This window comes from Manis pentadactyla, chromosome 19 (assembly GCF_030020395.1).
Source record: "Manis pentadactyla isolate mManPen7 chromosome 19, mManPen7.hap1, whole genome shotgun sequence".
In the NCBI taxonomy this organism is placed as follows: domain Eukaryota; kingdom Metazoa; phylum Chordata; class Mammalia; order Pholidota; family Manidae; genus Manis; species Manis pentadactyla.
In genome coordinates this window covers 14632328-14650747 of record NC_080037.1, presented here as the reverse complement: position 1 = coordinate 14650747, position 18420 = coordinate 14632328, and the positions used below count along the sequence as shown (strand labels likewise).

Genomic DNA, 18420 nt, shown 5'->3' with positions numbered 1-18420 from the left:
GCTCCTTATATATTCTGGACGTCAAGCCTTTATCGGATGTGTCATTTTCAAATATATTCTCCCATACTGTAGGGATCCTTCTTGTTCTATTGATGGTGTCTTTTGCTGTACAGAAGCTTTTCAGCTTAATATAGTCCCACTTACTCATTTTTGCTGTTGTTTTCCTTGCCCGGGGAGATATGTTCAAGAAGAGGTCACTCATGTTTATGTCTAAGAGGTTTTCGCCTATGTTTTCTTCCAAGAGTTTAATGGTTTCATGGCTTACATTCAGGTCTTTGATCCATTTTGAGTTTACTTTTGTATATGGGGTTAGACAATGGTCCAGTTTCATTCTCCTACATGTAGCTGTCCAGTTTTGCCAGCACCATCTGTTGAAGAGACTGTCATTTCGCCATTGTATGTCCATGGCTCCTTTATCAAATATTAATTGACCATATATGTCTGGGTTAATGTCTGGATTCTCTAGTCTGTTCCATTGGTCTGTGGCTCTGCTCTTGTGCCAGTACCAAATTGTCTTGATTACTATGGCTTTATAGTAGAGCTTGAAGTTGGGGAGTGAGATCCCCCCTACTTTATTCTTCTTTCTCAGGATTGCTTTGGCTATTCGGGGTCTTTGGTGTTTCCATATGAATTTTTGAATTATTTGTTCCAGTTCATTGAAGAATGTTGCTGGTAGTTTCATAGGGATTGCATCAAATCTGTATATTGCTTTGGGCAGGATGGCCATTTTAACGATATTAATTCTTCCTAGCCACGAGCATGGGATGAGTTTCCATCTGTTAGTGTCCCCTTTAATTTCTCTTAAGAGTGACTTGTAGTTTTCAGAGTATAAGTCTTTCACTTCTTTGGTTAGGTTTATTCCTAGGTATTTTATTTTTTTTGATGCAATTGTGAATGGAGTTGTTTTCCTGATTTCTCTCTCTGTTGGTTCATTGTTAGTATATAGGAAAGCCACAGATTTCTGTGTGTTGATTTTGTATCCTGCAACTTTGCTGTATTCCGATATCAGTTCTAGTAGTTTTGGGGTGGAATCTTTAGGGTTTTTTATGTACAGTATCATGTCATCTGCAAATAGTGACAGTTTAACTTCTTCTTTACCAATCTGGATTCCTTGTATTTCTTTATTTTGTCTGATTGCCGTGGCTAGGACCTCCAGTACTATGTTAAATAACAGTGGAGAGAGTGGGCATCCCTGTCTAGTTCCCGATCTCAGAGGAAATGCTTTCAGCTTCTCGCTGTTCAATATAATGTTGGCTGTGGGTTTATCATAGATGGCCTTTATTATGTTGAGGTACTTGCCCTCTATTCCCATTTTGCTGAGAGTTTTTAACATGAATGGATGTTGAACTTTGTCAAATGCTTTTTCAGCATCTATGGAGATGATCATGTGGTTTTTGTCTTTCTTTTTGTTGATGTGGTGGATGATGTTGATGGACTTTCGAATGTTGTACCATCCTTGCATCCCTGGAATGAATCCCACTTGGTCATGGTGTATGATCCTTTTGATGTATTTTTGAATTCGGTTTGCTAATATTTTGTTGAGTATTTTTGCAACTACGTTCATCAGGGATATTGGTCTGTAGTTTTCTTTTTTGGTGGGGTCTTTGCCTGGTTTTGGTATTAGGGTGATGTTAGCTTCATAGAATGAGTTTGGGAGTATCCCCTCCTCCTCTATTTTTTGGAAAACTTTAAGGAGAATGGGTATTATGTCTTCCCTGTATGTCTGATAAAATTCCGAGGTAAATCCATCTGGCCCGGGGGTTTTGTTCTTTGGTAGTTTCTTGATTACCTCTTCAATTTCGTTGCTGGTAATTGGTCTGTTTAGATTTTCTGTTTCTTCCTGGGTCAATCTTGGAAGGTTATATTTTTCTAGGAAGTTGTCCATTTCTCCTAGGTTTCCCAGCTTGTTAGCATATAGGTTTTCATAGTATTCTCCAATAATTCTTTGCATTTCCGTGGGGTCCGTCGTGATTTTTCCTTTCTCGTTTCTGATACTGTTGATTTGTGTTGACTCTCTTTTCTTCTTAATAAGTCTGGCTAGAGGCTTATCTATTTTGTTTATTTTCTCAAAGAACCAGCTCTTGGTTTCACTGATTTTTGCTATTGTTTTATTCTTCTCAATTTTATTTATTTCTTCTCTGATCTTTATTATGTCCCTCCTTCTGCTGACCTTAGGCCTCATCTGTTCTTCTTTTTCCAATTTCGATAATTGTGACATTAGACCATTCATTTGGGATTGCTCTTCCTTTTTTAAATATGCTTGGATTGCTATATACTTTCCTCTTAAGACTGCTTTTGCTGCGTCCCACAGAAGTTGGGGCTTAGTGTTGTTGTTGTCATTTGTTTCCATATATTGCTGGATCTCCATTTTGATTTGGTCATTGATCCATTGATTATTTAGGAGCGTGTTGTTAAGCCTCCATGTGTTCGTGAGTCTGTTTGCTTTCTTTGTACAGTTTATTTCTAGTTTTATGCCTTTGTGGTCTGAAAAGTTGGTTGGTAGGATTTCAATCTTTTGGAATTTTCTGAGGCTCTTTTTGTGGCCTAGTATGTGGTCTATTCTGGAGAATGTTCCATGTGCACTTGAGAAGAATGTATATCCCGCTGCTTTTGGATGTAGAGTTCTATAGATGTCTATTAGGTCCATCTGCTCTACTGTGTTGTTCAGTGCTTCCGTGTCCTTACTTATTTTCTGCCCAGTGGATCTCTCCTTTGGGGTGAGTGGTGTGTTGAAGTCTCCTAGAATGAATGCATTGCAGTCTATATCCCCCTTTAGTTCTGTTAGTATTTGTTTCACATATGCTGGTGCTCCTGTGTTGGGTGCATATATATTTAGAATGGTTATATCCTCTTGTTTGACTGAGCCCTTTATCATTATGTAGTGTCCTTCTTTATCTCTTGTTACTTTCTTTGTTTTGAAGTCTATTTTGTCTGATATTAGTACTGCAACCCCTGCTTTCTTCTCACTGTTGTTTGCTTGAAATATGTTTTTCCATCCCTTGACTTTTAGTCTGTACATGTCTTTGGGTTTGAGGTGAGTTTCTTGTAAGCAGCATATAGATGGGTCTTGCTTTTTTATCCATTCTGTTACTCTGTGTCTTTTGATTGGTGCATTCAACCCATTAACATTTAGGGTGACTATTGAAAGATATGTACTTATTGCCATTGCAGGCTTTAAATTCGTGGTTACCAAAGGTTCAAGGTTAGCCTCTTTAGTATCTTACTGCCTAACTTAGCTCCCTTATTGAGCTGTTATATACACTGTCTGGAGATTCTTTTCTTCTCTCCCTTCTTGTTCCTCCTCCTCGATTCTTCATATGTTGGGTGTTTTGTGCTGTGCTCTTTCTAGGAGTGCTCCCATCTAGAGCAGTCCCTGTAAGATGTTCTGTAGAGGTGGTTTGTGGAAAGCAAATTCCCTCAGCTTTTGTTTGTCTGGGAATTGTTTAATCCCACCGTCATATTTGAATGATAGTCGTGCTGGATACAGTATCCTTGGTTCAAGGCCCTTCTGTTTCATTGTATTAAATATATCATGCCATTCTCTTCTGGCCTGTAGGGTTTCTGTTGAGAAATCTGACGTTAGCCTGATGGGTTTCCCTTTATAGGTGACCTTTTTCTCTCTAGCTGCCTTTAACACTCTTTCCTTGTCCTTGATCTTTGCCATTTTAATTATTATGTGTCTTGGTGTTGCCCTTCTTGGATCCTTTCTGTTGGGGGTTCTGTGTATTTCCGTGGTCTGTTTGATTACTTCCTCCCCCAGTGTGGGGAAGTTTTCAGCAATTATTTCTTCTAAGATACTTTCCATCTCTTTGCCTCTCTTCTTCTTCTGGGACCCCTATAATACGGATATTGCTCCTTTTAGATTGGTCACACAGTTCTCTTAATATTGTTTCATTCCTGGAGATCCTTTTGTCTCTCTCTATGTCAGCTTCTATGCGTTCCTGTTCTCTGATTTCAATTCCATCAATGGCCTCTTGCATTCTATCCATTCTGCTTATAAACCCTTTCAGAGTTTGTTTCATTTCTGCGATCTCCTTTCTGGCATCTGTGATCTCTTTCCGGACTTCATCCCATTTTTCTTGCGTATTTCTCTGCATCTCTGTCAGCATGTTTATGATTCTTATTTTGAATTCTTTGTCAGGAAGACTGGTTAGGTCTGTCTCCTTCTCTGGTGTTGTCTCTGTGATCTTTGTCTGCCTGTAGCTTTGCCTTTTCATGGTGATAGGAATAGTCTGCAGAACTGGGACGAGTGACGGCTGGAAGGACTTCCTTTCTTGTTGGTTTGTGGCCCTCCTCTCCTGGGAGAACAGCGGCCTCTAGTGGCTTGTGCTGCGCAGCTGCGCGCAGACAGGGTTTCTGCTTCCTGCCCGGCTGCTATGGAGTTAATCTCCGCTGTTGCTGTGGGCGTGGCCTGGCTCGGGCAGCTACTCCAAAATGGTGGAGTCGCGTTGGAGCAGGAGCTGCTGGGAGGCTATTTATCTCCGTAAGGGGCCTCCCTGCTCCCTGCAGCCCAGGGGTTAGGGTGCCCAGAGATCCCGGATTCCCTACCTCTGGATTAAGTGGCCCGCCCTGCCCCTTTAAGACTTCCAAAAAGCACCCACCAAAACAAAACAACGACCACAAAAAAAACAAGAAAAAAAAATTTTTTTAATTAAAAAAAAAAAAAATTTTTAATTAAAAAAAAAAAGGTGGTCGTTCGTTTTTCTTTATTCTCCGGTGCCAGCCTCAGTCCTCTGCTCACCGGTCTTTCTGCCCTGTTTCCCTAATATTGGGGTCCCTGTCCCTTTAAGACTTCCAAAAAGCGCTCGCCAAAACAAAGCAGCAAAAAAGCAAAAAAAAAAAAATGGTCGCGCGCTTTTCTTATGTCCTCTGTCGCCCAGCCTCCAGTGCCTGCTCACTGTTCTTGCTGCCCTGTTTTCCCAGTATCGAGGGCCCTGCACTCTGGCCCGGATGGCTGGGGCTGGGTGTTCAGCAGCCCTGGGCTCCGTCTCCCTCCCGCTCTGCCTGCTCTTCTCCCGCCGGGAGCTGGGGGGAGGGGCGCTCAGCTCCCGCGGGGCCGGGGCTTGTATCTTACCCCCTTCGCGAGGCGCTGGGTTCTCTCAGGTGTGGATGTGGTCTGGATATTGTCCTGTGTCCTCTGGTCTTTATTCTAGGAAGGGTTGTCTTTGTTATATTTTCATAGATATATGCTGTTTTGGGAGGAGATTTCCGCTGCTCTACTCACGCCGCCATCTTCCGCCCCCCGAGAACAAAATATTTTAAGAATAAAATTTAAGTTTCTTTTCTTTCAATTTATATGTATTTTTTAAATGGCTACTAAATTACTGGAATTAAATTTTAACTACTTCATAAGGAGAACCGTTAGGAATTCTTAGCCTGGGGTGCTAAAAAAAATTTACTAAGAAACTAATGGTGCTATGAACTGAGGAAGTTTGAGGACCTCTGGCCTACATAATAAAGTCCCCAATTCTCTACACGTCACCACCTCCCAAAACCACATCACGTGTCATGAGGACAGAAGCTATGTCTCCATCTGGAATGTCCCGCTGAACCCTGACTGCCAGGCAAATTCCTAGCTCATTTTTAAAGACAAAGATTACCTACAAGACAAGAAAGGAATTTTTAAACAGCAAGTAGAACAGCTTCCTATCATCCACAATATACTTCCTGCCCATATTCTATTTTCCAAACCTCAATGACTATCGAGAATTCTTCTCCCAGGGGCACTGGAGTATGATAGGAAAGTAAAGACAAGGAATCAGAAAACCAGGTCACTATTCCCGACTCTGTTAAGGATAACTTTTGTCACATTGAGCAAGGCTTTTTCCTTTCAAGTATAAAGTAAGTAGCTAAGAATAGATGGTCTTCAGGATGCTCCTCGGCTCTGTACAATGCTCCTGACTGAAAAAAGCTGTTAAAAGGAAAATCATGTGGTAAATGCCAGCTTCCATAAGGAAAAAAAAACTTTTCTAAAAACATTCTTCTCATCTAGTCTTCCATCCTTAAATTTCACATAATAAAATTTTATTAAAAAATCTTGTTTTGCAAAGTGTCTTGAAAACTCACAGAAAAGGACAACCACAAAACCCCCAAAAGTAGGACTTATTGTCTTCTTCAGTTTCAGCAGTAAGAAAAACAACCATTTGTAGAGAAACAGAGTCTAAACCCTAGGACAAAGATCATTGATTAGAGACATATCCATAAAAGTCAGTATTACCTCATTTTTCGCTGTTTCTATCTTGGTCTTTTCTTTTGACCCAGACGTTGGCATTTCCTTTGTATGCCCATCAGGAATGTATATCAAAACACATGGGGCTTCTCGGCAACTATATGGGCTAAAAAGAAAATGCAGGGCCAAAAGTTAATTTGAACAAAATTATCTGAAAGCATTTAAAATTGAATTCCTAGATTAACTCGGTGATACTGTGTCAATGCTTTTCAAGGTATAAACAAACAGCTCATTCTTTTATTCAAATCAGAGACTTTTCAGAATAGTTTAAAAACAATAAAGACACAATTTTACTGGGCTTTGCTTTATGGGCGCTTTGCAGATAGTTCTTTACAAACTTTCAGTTTGTAAGCACCCCTGCCTCTAGCTTGTCTGTTGGTGTCATTTTTCCAACAGCGTTTGCTCACTTTTTACCTCTGTGTCACATTTTGGTAATTCTCGCAATATTTCAAACGTATTCATTATTATTATATTTGCTATGGTGATCTATGATCACTGATTATGACCTGCTAAAATTTCAGTTGATGATTAGCATTTTTTTTTGCAGTAAGATATTTTTTAATTTAAGTAATACATTATTTTTTGGTCATAATATTATTGCACACTTGACAGTCTACAGTATAGTTTAAACATAACTCTTGCATGCACTGACATATCAAAATTCATTGGACTCGCTGTATTGTGATACTTGTTTAATTGCAGCTGTCTGGAACCAAACCTGCAATATCTCCGAGTCATGCCTGAAAATACCTAAATAAAAATGGACAGCGCTAATTATGAACTTCCAATTTATGAACTTTTATAGATGTTACCCACTAACCCCAGTACAAAAGTACATCCTCTTTGCCCACCACCAGAAATGGCATTAGTGGATCCTAATGGTCTCGGCTACTGATGTAAAGGAAATGCATCTATCTACATTCCACCCTAATCTGCTTACAAACAGAAAAATTTCTGTAACATGTTTTATAAGAATGTTGCAATCCTAAAGGGTTCAGTAATTAGCAAAATTTCTTGCCCTGAAACTATTCATAAGCAAGGGGTTTCTTCAAATCATGTGGTAAATGCCACAGAATAAAATTAAAAGGAGAAAAAATTCAGTAACAGTAGGACCCTTTCCATCTTTTCAGTATTTTTTAATAGTTGTATTGATATGTGATTCACACACGAAAAAATTCACCCTTTAAAAGTACACAATTCAACAGTTACATAAAGGTAGGCAACCATCACCACTACTTTTAGAACCTTTGTATCTCCTCAAAAAGCAACTCTGTACTTTTTATTTATCACTTCCCAATCCCTCATTTCTCTAGCCCATGACAATGACTAACCCACTTTGCTTCTATGGATCTATTTTGGACATTTCATATAATGGAATCATACAATATATGGTCTAGGGTGACTAGCTTCTTTTACTTTGCATATTTACAAGGTTCATACATGTTGTAGAAGTACTTCATTCTTTTTTATCACTGAACAACATTCCCTCGTATGGATACATCATATCCATCCATCAGTTGATGGACACTTGGGTTGTTTGCATCTTTTGGTTATTATGAATAATGCTACTTTGAGCATTTGTGTACAAGTTTTTGTGTGAACATATGTATATATGTAAGAGTGAAATTGCTGGGTCAAATGGTAACTCTGTTTTACTTTTTGAAGAACTGCCATACTGTTTTCCAAAGCGACTGCATTGTTTCACAATCCTTTCAGCAATGTATACAGGTTCCAACTTCTCCACATCCTCAACAACTGATATTGTGTGTCATTTTATTACAGCCATTCTAATGGGTATGAAGTGGTATCTCACTGTGATCTTGATTTATAGTTCCCTACTAACTAATGATGCTGAGCATCTTTTCATGTGCTTATTGAGTATATCTGCTGTGGAGAAATGTCTATTCAAATCCTTTGTCCATTTTCAACTGACTTGTCTTTTTACTACTGAATTTTAAGAACTCTTTATTTACTCTGGATTTAAGTCTTTTATCAGATATATGTGTAAGCATTTTCTCCCATTCTGTGGGCTGTCTTTTCACTTCCTTGATGGTGTCCTTTGAAAGTGTAAAATTTTTAAATTTTGATACAGTTCAACTTATGTATATTTCCTTTGGTTGCCTGTGCTTTAGATGTTATACTTAAGGAAGCATTGCTAAGGTTACAAAAATTAACACTTATGCTTTCCTCTAGGAGTTTTAGTTTTAGCTCTGACATTTAGGTCTTTGATCCATATTTGAGTTGATTTCTGTACATGGTATGAGGTAGGGGTTCAGTTTCACTCTTTTACATGTGTTTATCCAATTGACCCAGTACCATTTGTTATAATTCAATCCTTTAGAATAAATAGAGAACCTACTCTGCTCTGGGCATTACCATAGCTGGTCCTATCACCACCATCACTAAACATTTAACAAGGGCTTAGTGAGTACCAGGCACTGTGCTACATAGTTTACATGCATGATCTGATTTTAAAGGCAATATGATACTATGATGAATAAGGAAAAAGTATCTGCCCCTAATGAATTCCACTGGTGGAAACAAAGTAAATATATAGACAGATGGATAGATAGATAGATAGATTCAACACTGCTAGGTAAGTATTCTAGAAAGGAAAGTGCTGCATGCTTTGGGGACAGACAGTTTTGGGTGTCGGTCCAGATTAGAGATCTGGAGGAAGTAACATAAGAAAGGTTACCCAGATGAAGAAAAAGAAGCAGAGCCATTCTTGGAAAAGGCAAGAGGTTCAAAAGCACTCGATAACTTTGGTTAAGTCCCTAACAGTATATTATCCTGAAAAGAAGAGATCAGGGAAGAGTAAATTACAACAGTTATGGCTCAGGTGAGTAGAGACACCATAACATGAAAAATTCTTAGATATCAGACTAAGAAATTTAGATTCTACTTTGAAACTAACAAGGATTTTTAAGCAGGAGGGAAGTGAGATAAAATTGTTACTTTGGATTTTTAGAAAATTTTAGGCCATATAAAAAATGGATTAGAAAAGGGCAAAACTATAGACACAGAGACTACTTTAGAAATTGTTTTATAGTCAAGGACTAGAAGCTAAGGGCCTGAAACAAGGCAATGCAGTGACTGCACAGAGATGGACTAGACCACCAGTACAGACTAGAGATTAACTAGACTTCCAGTACAAACGACAGGGTTTACTATCTGGAATGGGGAATGAAGGAGGAGAACACACCAGAGATGGTATCTAGGATCTTGGAATTGTGAAGATTTTGAGTTTGAGAAACTTGAAAGATATCTAGTCAGAAATGTCTAAAAGGCATTAGATTCACAACAAGTCTAGAACTCAGGAGAGAGGTCTGATGACACAGATAAATAAATGAAATGAAAAAACAGAGACAAAAAGAAAACTAAAAGGAACATGGACAAAAATTTTAGAGACTGAAAGCTCTCCTAATAATTCTATTTCTTTATGGTTTAAAAAGAAAATGCAAACATTTTGCAATTTTCCTCTAAATGTATCTGCTGCACTATTTATATTCTATACTATATCTAATAAAAATGCATTATAAAGAAAAAAGTAATAGTAATAACTTTCACTCAAAGATACAATGCATTCAAATTTTTTCTTTTCATTTTGTATTATATGAAGATGAATTATAAGATGGTGTAGTTTTAGAAATGAATTATTTTATTATTCTTTTTCAAAGTTATCACTTATCTCAAAGTCTGAAATATTAAAGGTAGAAGAATAAATCAAACTGGAGAACTGGGTATAGTCAAGTACAGTATTTTAGTGGAAGTTCAATTTTTAACATAATGTTAAAATTGTTTATTAAAGGAACTTTAAGAATTTTCATTTAAACATTAAGTTACTTTTACATACCTAACAGGTTCATAAGGTTGGTCACATATGAAGAATCCTCTTCTCTGGAGTTGTATAATGTCACCTTTTTTCAAATCCTTAAGGCAGGGATCCCCCAGCATTAGGTCTTCATTCTGTAAAGATGACATAAGACCAAACACACTTTTTAAGAAATCAGAGCACAAGAACAGGTCTAAAATGCACATGGTATATTCAGCAGCTGGAATATTTCATTTTAAACAGGTATGTTAAAGACCTTATTACTTAAGCACACACAGTGAAGCATTAAAAAAAAAAAAATTACTTTTACTCTATTTTTACAACATTTATAAACTGACAGGCTTCAGGAAACTTTACTAACTTGATTGGCAACCCTGCAGACATAAGTAACTTTCCCACGATGAACACGTACTACAATGCAAGACGCTCTTAGATCTAGCTGAAAGGTACGCTAGTATAGGACTTAAACACAAGGGCTCTGGAGCCAGGATGCCTGGGTTTGAATCCCAGCTCTACCACTGACTGTCTATCCTTAGGTAAGTTACTTAACCTCAGTGCCTCAGTTTCTGCCATCTGTAAAATGGGAACATTGCTCTTTTACATTATTTTATTTTAACAAAGTTCTTCAAATCTTCTTTTATTTGAGGAATTTAAAACTAATTTTTAAGACACTAAATTAAAGTTTATATAATGCAGAAAGGTGAAATGTGGTTTCTTTTAGAAGGCTACCTTACTGTTCTTGTTGACATACTGCTTAAAGTCCTCATCTTTTCCTAGCACCGGCTTTGTGATCAAGTGCTCGTAAGTAACACAGATCGCTGGAATCGGGAGGGCACGTGCAGTCTCTGCAAGCCAAGTGATCTTAGTGGTTTTCTTGTAGTCTTTGTTCTCCAAATTCAATTCTGCATCAAGAGATACAATTTTTCCATCTGCATTCCTAGATACAAGATTGAAAAGTGTTTAAGGAAAATAAACCATAACTGCCATAGTGCATCGTTTTGTTCTATGTCTATAAAGAAAGGAAAAGCAATTTTCCTTAGGAAAATTTCAACTCAAACATTTACTTGAGTTTCTAATATGTGACAGACATATACTGGTCAAGAAATGAATAAAACATAATCTATGATATCAAGATAGTAATAATACACTATCTGATGAAGAACATGAACATATTTAGAGATTTTAAAGTCACCTGCATTAAGCATGTAAAAATTTTAAATACCGTATTTTGAAAATTTAACAATTACTTGAAATCATATGTAATGACTGGACAATTAAGACTTCAGAACTTAAGAGAAATTAATCTTCGCATACAATGTTCCATTTATGTAATCTTAAGAACAAATCAGTACGTGTAATACGCTATATATAATAACCAAAAGTTCACATTCATCACAACATAATTTTAAAGTAGATTTTAGGATAGAGAATGTTTTATACACAAATTATGTTATATATACAAAATATACATAATGAGATTTAGATGACAAAAAGGGGCCCTAAGTATTAGAACTACTTTTTTTTATCTAGATGCAATAATTTTCATCATCAAAAGCATATAAGATATCCTGCTACCCTATCAATAAGCTGGAACATATATGAAAAAAACAAACTGGTATGTGTCTAGAATTTGCAGTATTTATTATGCCTGGCAAGATTTCCTAGTCAGCAACAAGAATTGAGTCTAAATTAGGTAATTCTTAATAAGTGAATAAACATAAAAGACTTTTCTTCCCTATTTGAAAACAAACAAAAAGTTCTTACTTGTATATTTTAGTAATGTTGATGTTGCCCCAATTTATAAATGTAACCATCTCACCCTCTGACAACGTCTCTGCATCAGCTCCTTCAATGAAAACTTTAGGACTATACCACACGGGCTTCAAGCCAACATCAGGATTCTGATGGATAAAAACAAGAAATATTGGTTGAAACAACTTATTGGACCCAGTATGCAAGTTTATACATTCATTCATTTTATTCTGTAACCAAACAAAATGTATCTGTATTAGTTTGAATCCCAGGTCTGTGACACCAAGTAAGCCATCTGACCAATAACGCATAATCAAGTTAAAGGAGATGGCTTGCCCCTAAGATTACTCCCAGCCTAAAACAATCATTCTTTGTTTGCAGAACTAAGACAGTATTATTTGTCAATTAGGGTCCCTCCAACCAGAATCTGCTTTGCTATCTTCAGAATCTCACTGCTCTTGAAGCAAAGGAGAAAATTAGGTCATTCCTGATCAAGGAGTGGCTGCAGAACACTGTAAGATGACAGATGACACCAAAGCAGGAAATTGTGGACTTTTCATATTTTAGAAGACAAAAATTTTTTTTAATTGAGGTACATATACCATAAAATGCATAGTGTACAGCTTAATAAATTTTGACATGTGTATGCACTCATGTAACGATCACCCAGATCAAGATACCAAACATTCTCATTAAATTTTTTTCTCCTTAACCTATTTCACCCATCCTCCCAACCCTCTCCCCTATAACAACAACTAATCTGTTCTCTGTGTTCATGAGTTTCTTATTGTTTTGTTTTTTTAGATTCCACATATAGGTGAAATCATATGGTATTTTTGTCTAGAGGACAAATTTTAAATATAGTATCATATACATATACATAAATTTCCTGCCTTTACAGTATGTATTATATGAAGAAGAAAAAGAGATCCATGGAATAAAAAGTCTGTATTTATTAAATTTTAGTTTTTGTTTGACAAAATTCAAAAAGAGAAAAGTGTAAGAAGATCCTTTGAAATTAATGTTAAACAGCATGTGTTTAATAATTGTTCAATGAATGTAGTTGAGAAAAATCAGTATAACAACTTACATTATGCTGGGCTCAGAACAGGCTAAACATAGAACATTTTGTGAAGGATGTGATGATAACATAAATTCCACAGATCAAACTAAGTAATCCAATCACTTAAAGTGTGTTTGCTGGTCAATTAGCTCTTTACTGTTACTTCTTATTATTTATCCTTTAACTATTAACTAAGCTATCTGACCACAACTATCATTTTAACAAATAAGCACCCTTAAAAAGTTGTATTCTCACCATTCAAATTTAAAACATTCATCAAGCTTCATATTTAAGCTAACTGTACTGGGTGATACAATATACCACATAACCACAATTCACCTGCTTGAACCAATCAGATGTTAAAATAAAGGAAAGGCCAAGTCAATCAATCAATCTTACGTACATACACAGTGCCCAAATTTTTATTAGGGATTTCCTTAAAATAACTCAAATCTTTAAAGATAAAAAATAGTTAATATTATATACAGAAAGGTAATCATACAAGGCTACAACTTAGAGTATCTACCTCTTCATGATGCATATTATCTTTTATGTTAGTCTATGAACATAACATAGTCATGAGTAAGGTTATAAGTATATTAGTCTGTTAGTATATGGGTTAGTCTATGAACATAATCTTCATTATATAATGAAGATATTTATAGACAACTCACAAAGCTGGGATAAAAGGACGTAGTTTTGCTTCAGGATTCTTAACCAAGCAGTCATGACTATCCAAGATGATAACATGGCTTAACTAAAAGGAACTCACTGCTACCTTCATTTAAAAATCATATTCTGAATTCAGATGGGCAAATATCATTTTCATTTCACGAGTGTTTCCAAAAACAGATTCAATGGCACTGTGATAGACTCTGGACTCAAGCTGAGATTCACTATTACTACATCTAATGCTAAAGACAAAGGTAAAAATGAATAACCTCATTAATAAAGTATGTACCTCAGCTTCCATATAAAGATAAAAGCATGAATTACATACAATACCTCATCTTTCACAATGACTCCAGGAAGAGATAAATTCTTTACATGCTAAGTATTTATACATGCTACCTCTACAAAATTAAAAATAAAAAACGACTTACCAAGTAAGTCTAACAGTTCTATGAGATGTGCTATGGATTACTAATAAATTTTTTCAGAAAGAAATTGACAAAAATATTTATATCAATTAGTAGCAAATCCTAACAAATAATAGGATAGGAAATGATCCCCAAACCACATGACTGCCACCTAACCACACTTTCCCTTTGATTATCCCAGTCTTTCTACAGAGAGAGAACAACAGGGTGATGCTGCAGAGTGACCTTTGGGTGTTTGGCTACTTCTTTCTTCTCTTCCAGAGCTCCAGGGATGTTCACTGGGATCACCTCTTTCTTTAGTAATGCGACATACCGTGGAGCCACTGGGTCAATAACCTGCAACAAATGCATACTCATGTTAAAATATTCAGGCATTTTTATAAAACTTCATAAATTAAATAGCCCAGGAATATTAGCTGGCTTTCTTTGTTACTGCATTTACTAATTTTTTGGTTTATCTGCTAGCTATTCTCTAACATTTAACTGTCAAGCAGAAAAAAGAAAACCAATCATAAACACAGATTGCACAGAGGATTTAGTTCCTTCCCAAGAATAACTACTCATAGGTGAAAAGAAACCAATTGTTAAAGTATAATATTAGAAACATTTAAAAAATAATTTTAACTCTGTATTAGAAGGTGAAGAAAAATTATACTGGGGTTATATATTAACCCTACAGGTAAATGTGTTAATTCAGTTTTGTTACTGTTGGAGAAGTCCATTTCAAAGGAATATAGATATATGTGTTTTAGCATCATTTTCTATAATCACTGTTAGGTAACACATCACCACTGAAAGCAAAACAGCATTAGGTCACTATAATAAGGCAAGTCTATAGACTGAAGTATAAACAAGGTATTTCTACTGGTCTGCATGACTTATATATAAATGTATTTGGAACACCATGTTCCCAGTAACCTACCAAGGGCTTGGCACACACAGGTAATCAACAAAAATCTGCCGATTAACTGAGCATAAGGAGCATGTGGTTAAAGAACTCCAGCTAATGTGGAGTTAATCCCTTTGTCTTTTGGCAGAAGATGCTTTAAAAACAAGGTTACTAGAAGGGAGAGAGTGTCAAAGAATGATGTTTTAGCTCTGTCTTTAATAATCACTTCACAATGCCACGGTATTAAAAAATTTAGTTCACTGATGCTTCACTTAAATTTTATTTGCAGAGTTGTAAAGAAAGAGCAAGCTACAAAATAACAAAGCAGTAATTAGAGATTGAATGTGACATGAACCCTAAATAAAATGTCTGCAACTCAAGGATCAGAGAGAATGGGAAAGTAAAGGAAACACAGGAAGATGTCATGAAGACCAGCATACAAACAAAAACAGAAACAAAATGGTACATGACTGCAAGAATGGGTTCATTTTTACTACCAACCAGAATTTTAAATTTTTAAATTTGAACTGTTTTTAAGATAGTGCTTAATGACTAAAGATTCCACAGACTTAGGGACAAATAAAGCAGACTGAAAAATACTCATCAACTTTCACTCCCTCCCATACCCCCAACTAAAAAGACATGAAGGGTTTGGTCTTGTTTAAAAGCACAGGCCCAGAAGGACTAGGAGAACAGGAAAGGAAGGGGACAGCAGCAGCAACATTCTGGGCACTGGAAGACCTACAGAGGCACCTCCTCTGCCCCATACAACCAGGTAACTGTCTCCCCTTCGCTCCATGGAAGAATAGAAGTTTGCTCTGCAAAAGAGAGGGTGTCTAGTTCCTGGCAGACACCAGAAAGAGCTGAACATGAGGATGAGACGAGGGCATGAGGTGAATGTATGATACCACATGTAGAGGCCCTTAACAGTCTTCCCCTGTTTGGCTCCAAAGCCCTGGCAGCCAGTCCTTCCCATTTCAGGCAGGTGAATTAAAGAAACTCCTCTTGAAAAACTGCTTAATCCAAGAGGTAAGATATAAAGTTACTGATACGGAGGTTCTCCATCTAACTGGCCCAACCAGACTATCCAACAGTGAGATCAGTGGACAAGTCCAACTCTTCCTCTCAGGGATTCCAACCACTCCTTTGGTACCCCCACATTAAAAGTAAGAAGATTACCAAGGTTAACCAGACATCTGATTATTTTTAATGTAACTTTAAAATGAAAGAAAAATCCAAAATAGGCAATATGCAGGAAAGAGATATTATAAGCAAACATTATAATAATTCCTATTAATATTACAAATCATGAAACAGGAACAAGAAGTTATTTTGGAAATTCAGAGAACAAAAGGGGAATCTTGGAAATATGACAGTATAAATGAAAAACTCAACAAAAGGCAGGAAGGTAAAGTTAAGTAGATCTACCAGAAAGCAGAGCCAGAAGATGAGCTGGAAAATAAGAAAGAAAATAAAATTAGAGGACAAGACCTGGAGGCCCAACAACTGCTCAAGATGACTTTCAGAGAGAAGAAAACATAGGAGGAGAAAAAAGAAAAAAATTTTTAAAAATTAACCAGAATTGAAGGAATGAATTTCCCAACCGGAAGCCACACGTTCTTCCAATGGGTACAGATGAGAACCAGACCCACACCACAGCTCATCGTCACGAAATTTCAAAGTGAAAAAAACAGTCATATACAAGGTCTCAAAAAATGTCCTTCAACCCAGGCTGCCCTTCTCAGGAGCTACCAAAGGTTAAGGCAAAGCAAAGGAAAGGGGTGCAAAAAGAGGAGGATCCGAAAACCAGGCAATCCACCACAGAACAGAAGCCAGGGGGACCGCAGGACGACGGTGACGACTGCCCTTTGAGACAGCTGTGCTTCAGAAGTTACCGCGTCACTCATCTAAGCCAGAGCTGAGCAGCCAGAGAGGACCCCAAGATGAAAATGAAAGAATACTGGAGGCATGTGAACATTCTGGCAGGAAATTTATTAGTTTATATGGAAAGTTTAAGGTAAAATTAGAAAAATGAATGAGGATGAAACAAAACAATCAACTACAAGAAAACCAAAAAGTTATGACAGAAAGTAATCCTCTTTTTCCATTGTGGAAAGTCAAATGATATGCCTAAAACTAAAAAATCATAGTAGCATCACACATATCTCATTCAGACATACAGGCAATAAAAACAAAAAAGAATGATCTAAAATAGCTGAAAGTGATTTCTCTAGGGAGAGAACATGAAGGAAAGAAGACAGGGGAATATGCTGTTCATCCTAACAGACCTTACAGAACTCCATGACTATAGTAAAATATATTTCATATATTTTAACTAAGTGAACATGTAACATATTATTAAAACTTAAAACCTTTAAAACTTGTATTAATCAAAGTACACCAGTGTTAACTCTGCCTATATATTCTACTTGTATTTATTATTAGTAACTGCAGCAACAGAAAGAACCAATTAATAATTCCTTTATATATCAAAAACTGACTAAACACAGAAGACTGAATAAAACAAATTCAAGACACATGCAAGACAAGCAACTATTTCTTGAAGCAAGGCATCAAGCACAATCAAGCAGCAATACAACAAAAAAGAATTTACAGAACACAATCACAGAAACCATAGTTTAAAACATGGCATTTAATGGTTTGCCTTATTATAGTGTCTAAGCATCTGCTTCCAATTGGTAATTAACAACGTCAATATGCACTATTCCTCATTAACTTTCAAAAACACAAAAAGCTAGATTCAATAAGACACAAGAATCAGAATTAATAAACCTTCAATGCAACTCAATCAAATGTGTAACTTTAAAACTCTATGTCCTCTCAGTACACAAGGGAACAACAGAATGGAGTTAGCCAAATCGTCCCTTTGCCACTAAGACAACCAGAGGACATGTTTTCAAAACTAGGAATAATGCATTTTCAATGGGTTTGTATAATTAAGTCTTTTATATAAATGTGATTGTGCTTCAAAGCTGTTTAACATCTCAAGTTGTAACATGTAATATGCTAAAAGCTATGTGCGAAGTAAGGCAAATAGAAGCATGAAGTAATACCTTCTTACAGAGAGCTCGCAGCTTGAAAGCAGAAAAATGAAATGCAGAGGGTTCATAAAAGATTTAAGGAAAAAACTGTTACTTCCCCATAACTCCAAGTTAGTTTGTTTCAATCATTGTTACTTGTTTGGTATAGTTAATAGGCTTAATGCTCTTTGTATACTGAAAAAAGGAAAACATTCCATTTTCCTGAAACTCTGCAAAGTGATGATAGTCACAAAATTTTCTCTACTGAGCACACTAATGAATTCTAAATGTATTATATTATTCAGGAGTTAGGCATGGGAAAAGAGGACCAAGGGTCAAAACATGTACCTTTTTGTTAAATGCCCAAATTTTGTCCCATTCCATGTTCACAACTGAACGTGAGGAGCCCTAGAAAAACAGTAATAAAATTACTTAAAGGGAAAGAAGTATCAGTAGAATATTTTCTTTAAGTTAAGCTAAGCATGTTAGAAAAAAATAAACCAAGTAAATG

At 36.4% G+C, this 18420-nt stretch overlaps 1 protein-coding gene across 7 annotated transcripts in view; it reads right to left on the bottom strand.

Moving 5' to 3' along the window:
- LOC118935589 (bifunctional glutamate/proline--tRNA ligase) overlaps positions 1-18420 on the bottom strand; it is an 80074-nt gene that overhangs the window by 28690 nt on the left and 32964 nt on the right. For 6 of the 7 annotated variants that reach the window (XR_005033918.2, XM_036932063.2, XM_036932028.2 and 3 more), the window contains 7 exons: positions 18258-18317; positions 17943-17963; positions 14205-14315; positions 11829-11965; positions 10794-11001; positions 10086-10198; positions 6218-6335 (listed from right to left, as the gene is read on the bottom strand). Coding sequence is in view for 6 of the 7 variants with exons in the window: in XM_036932063.2 (XP_036787958.2) it covers positions 6218-6335; positions 10086-10198; positions 10794-11001; positions 11829-11965; positions 14205-14315; positions 17943-17963; positions 18258-18317 (768 nt within the window). In the remaining variant the exon portion in view is untranslated. The remainder of the gene's footprint in view (positions 1-6217; positions 6336-10085; positions 10199-10793; positions 11002-11828; positions 11966-14204; positions 14316-17942; positions 17964-18257; positions 18318-18420) is intronic. The other variant, XM_036932036.2, reaches the window with a different exon arrangement.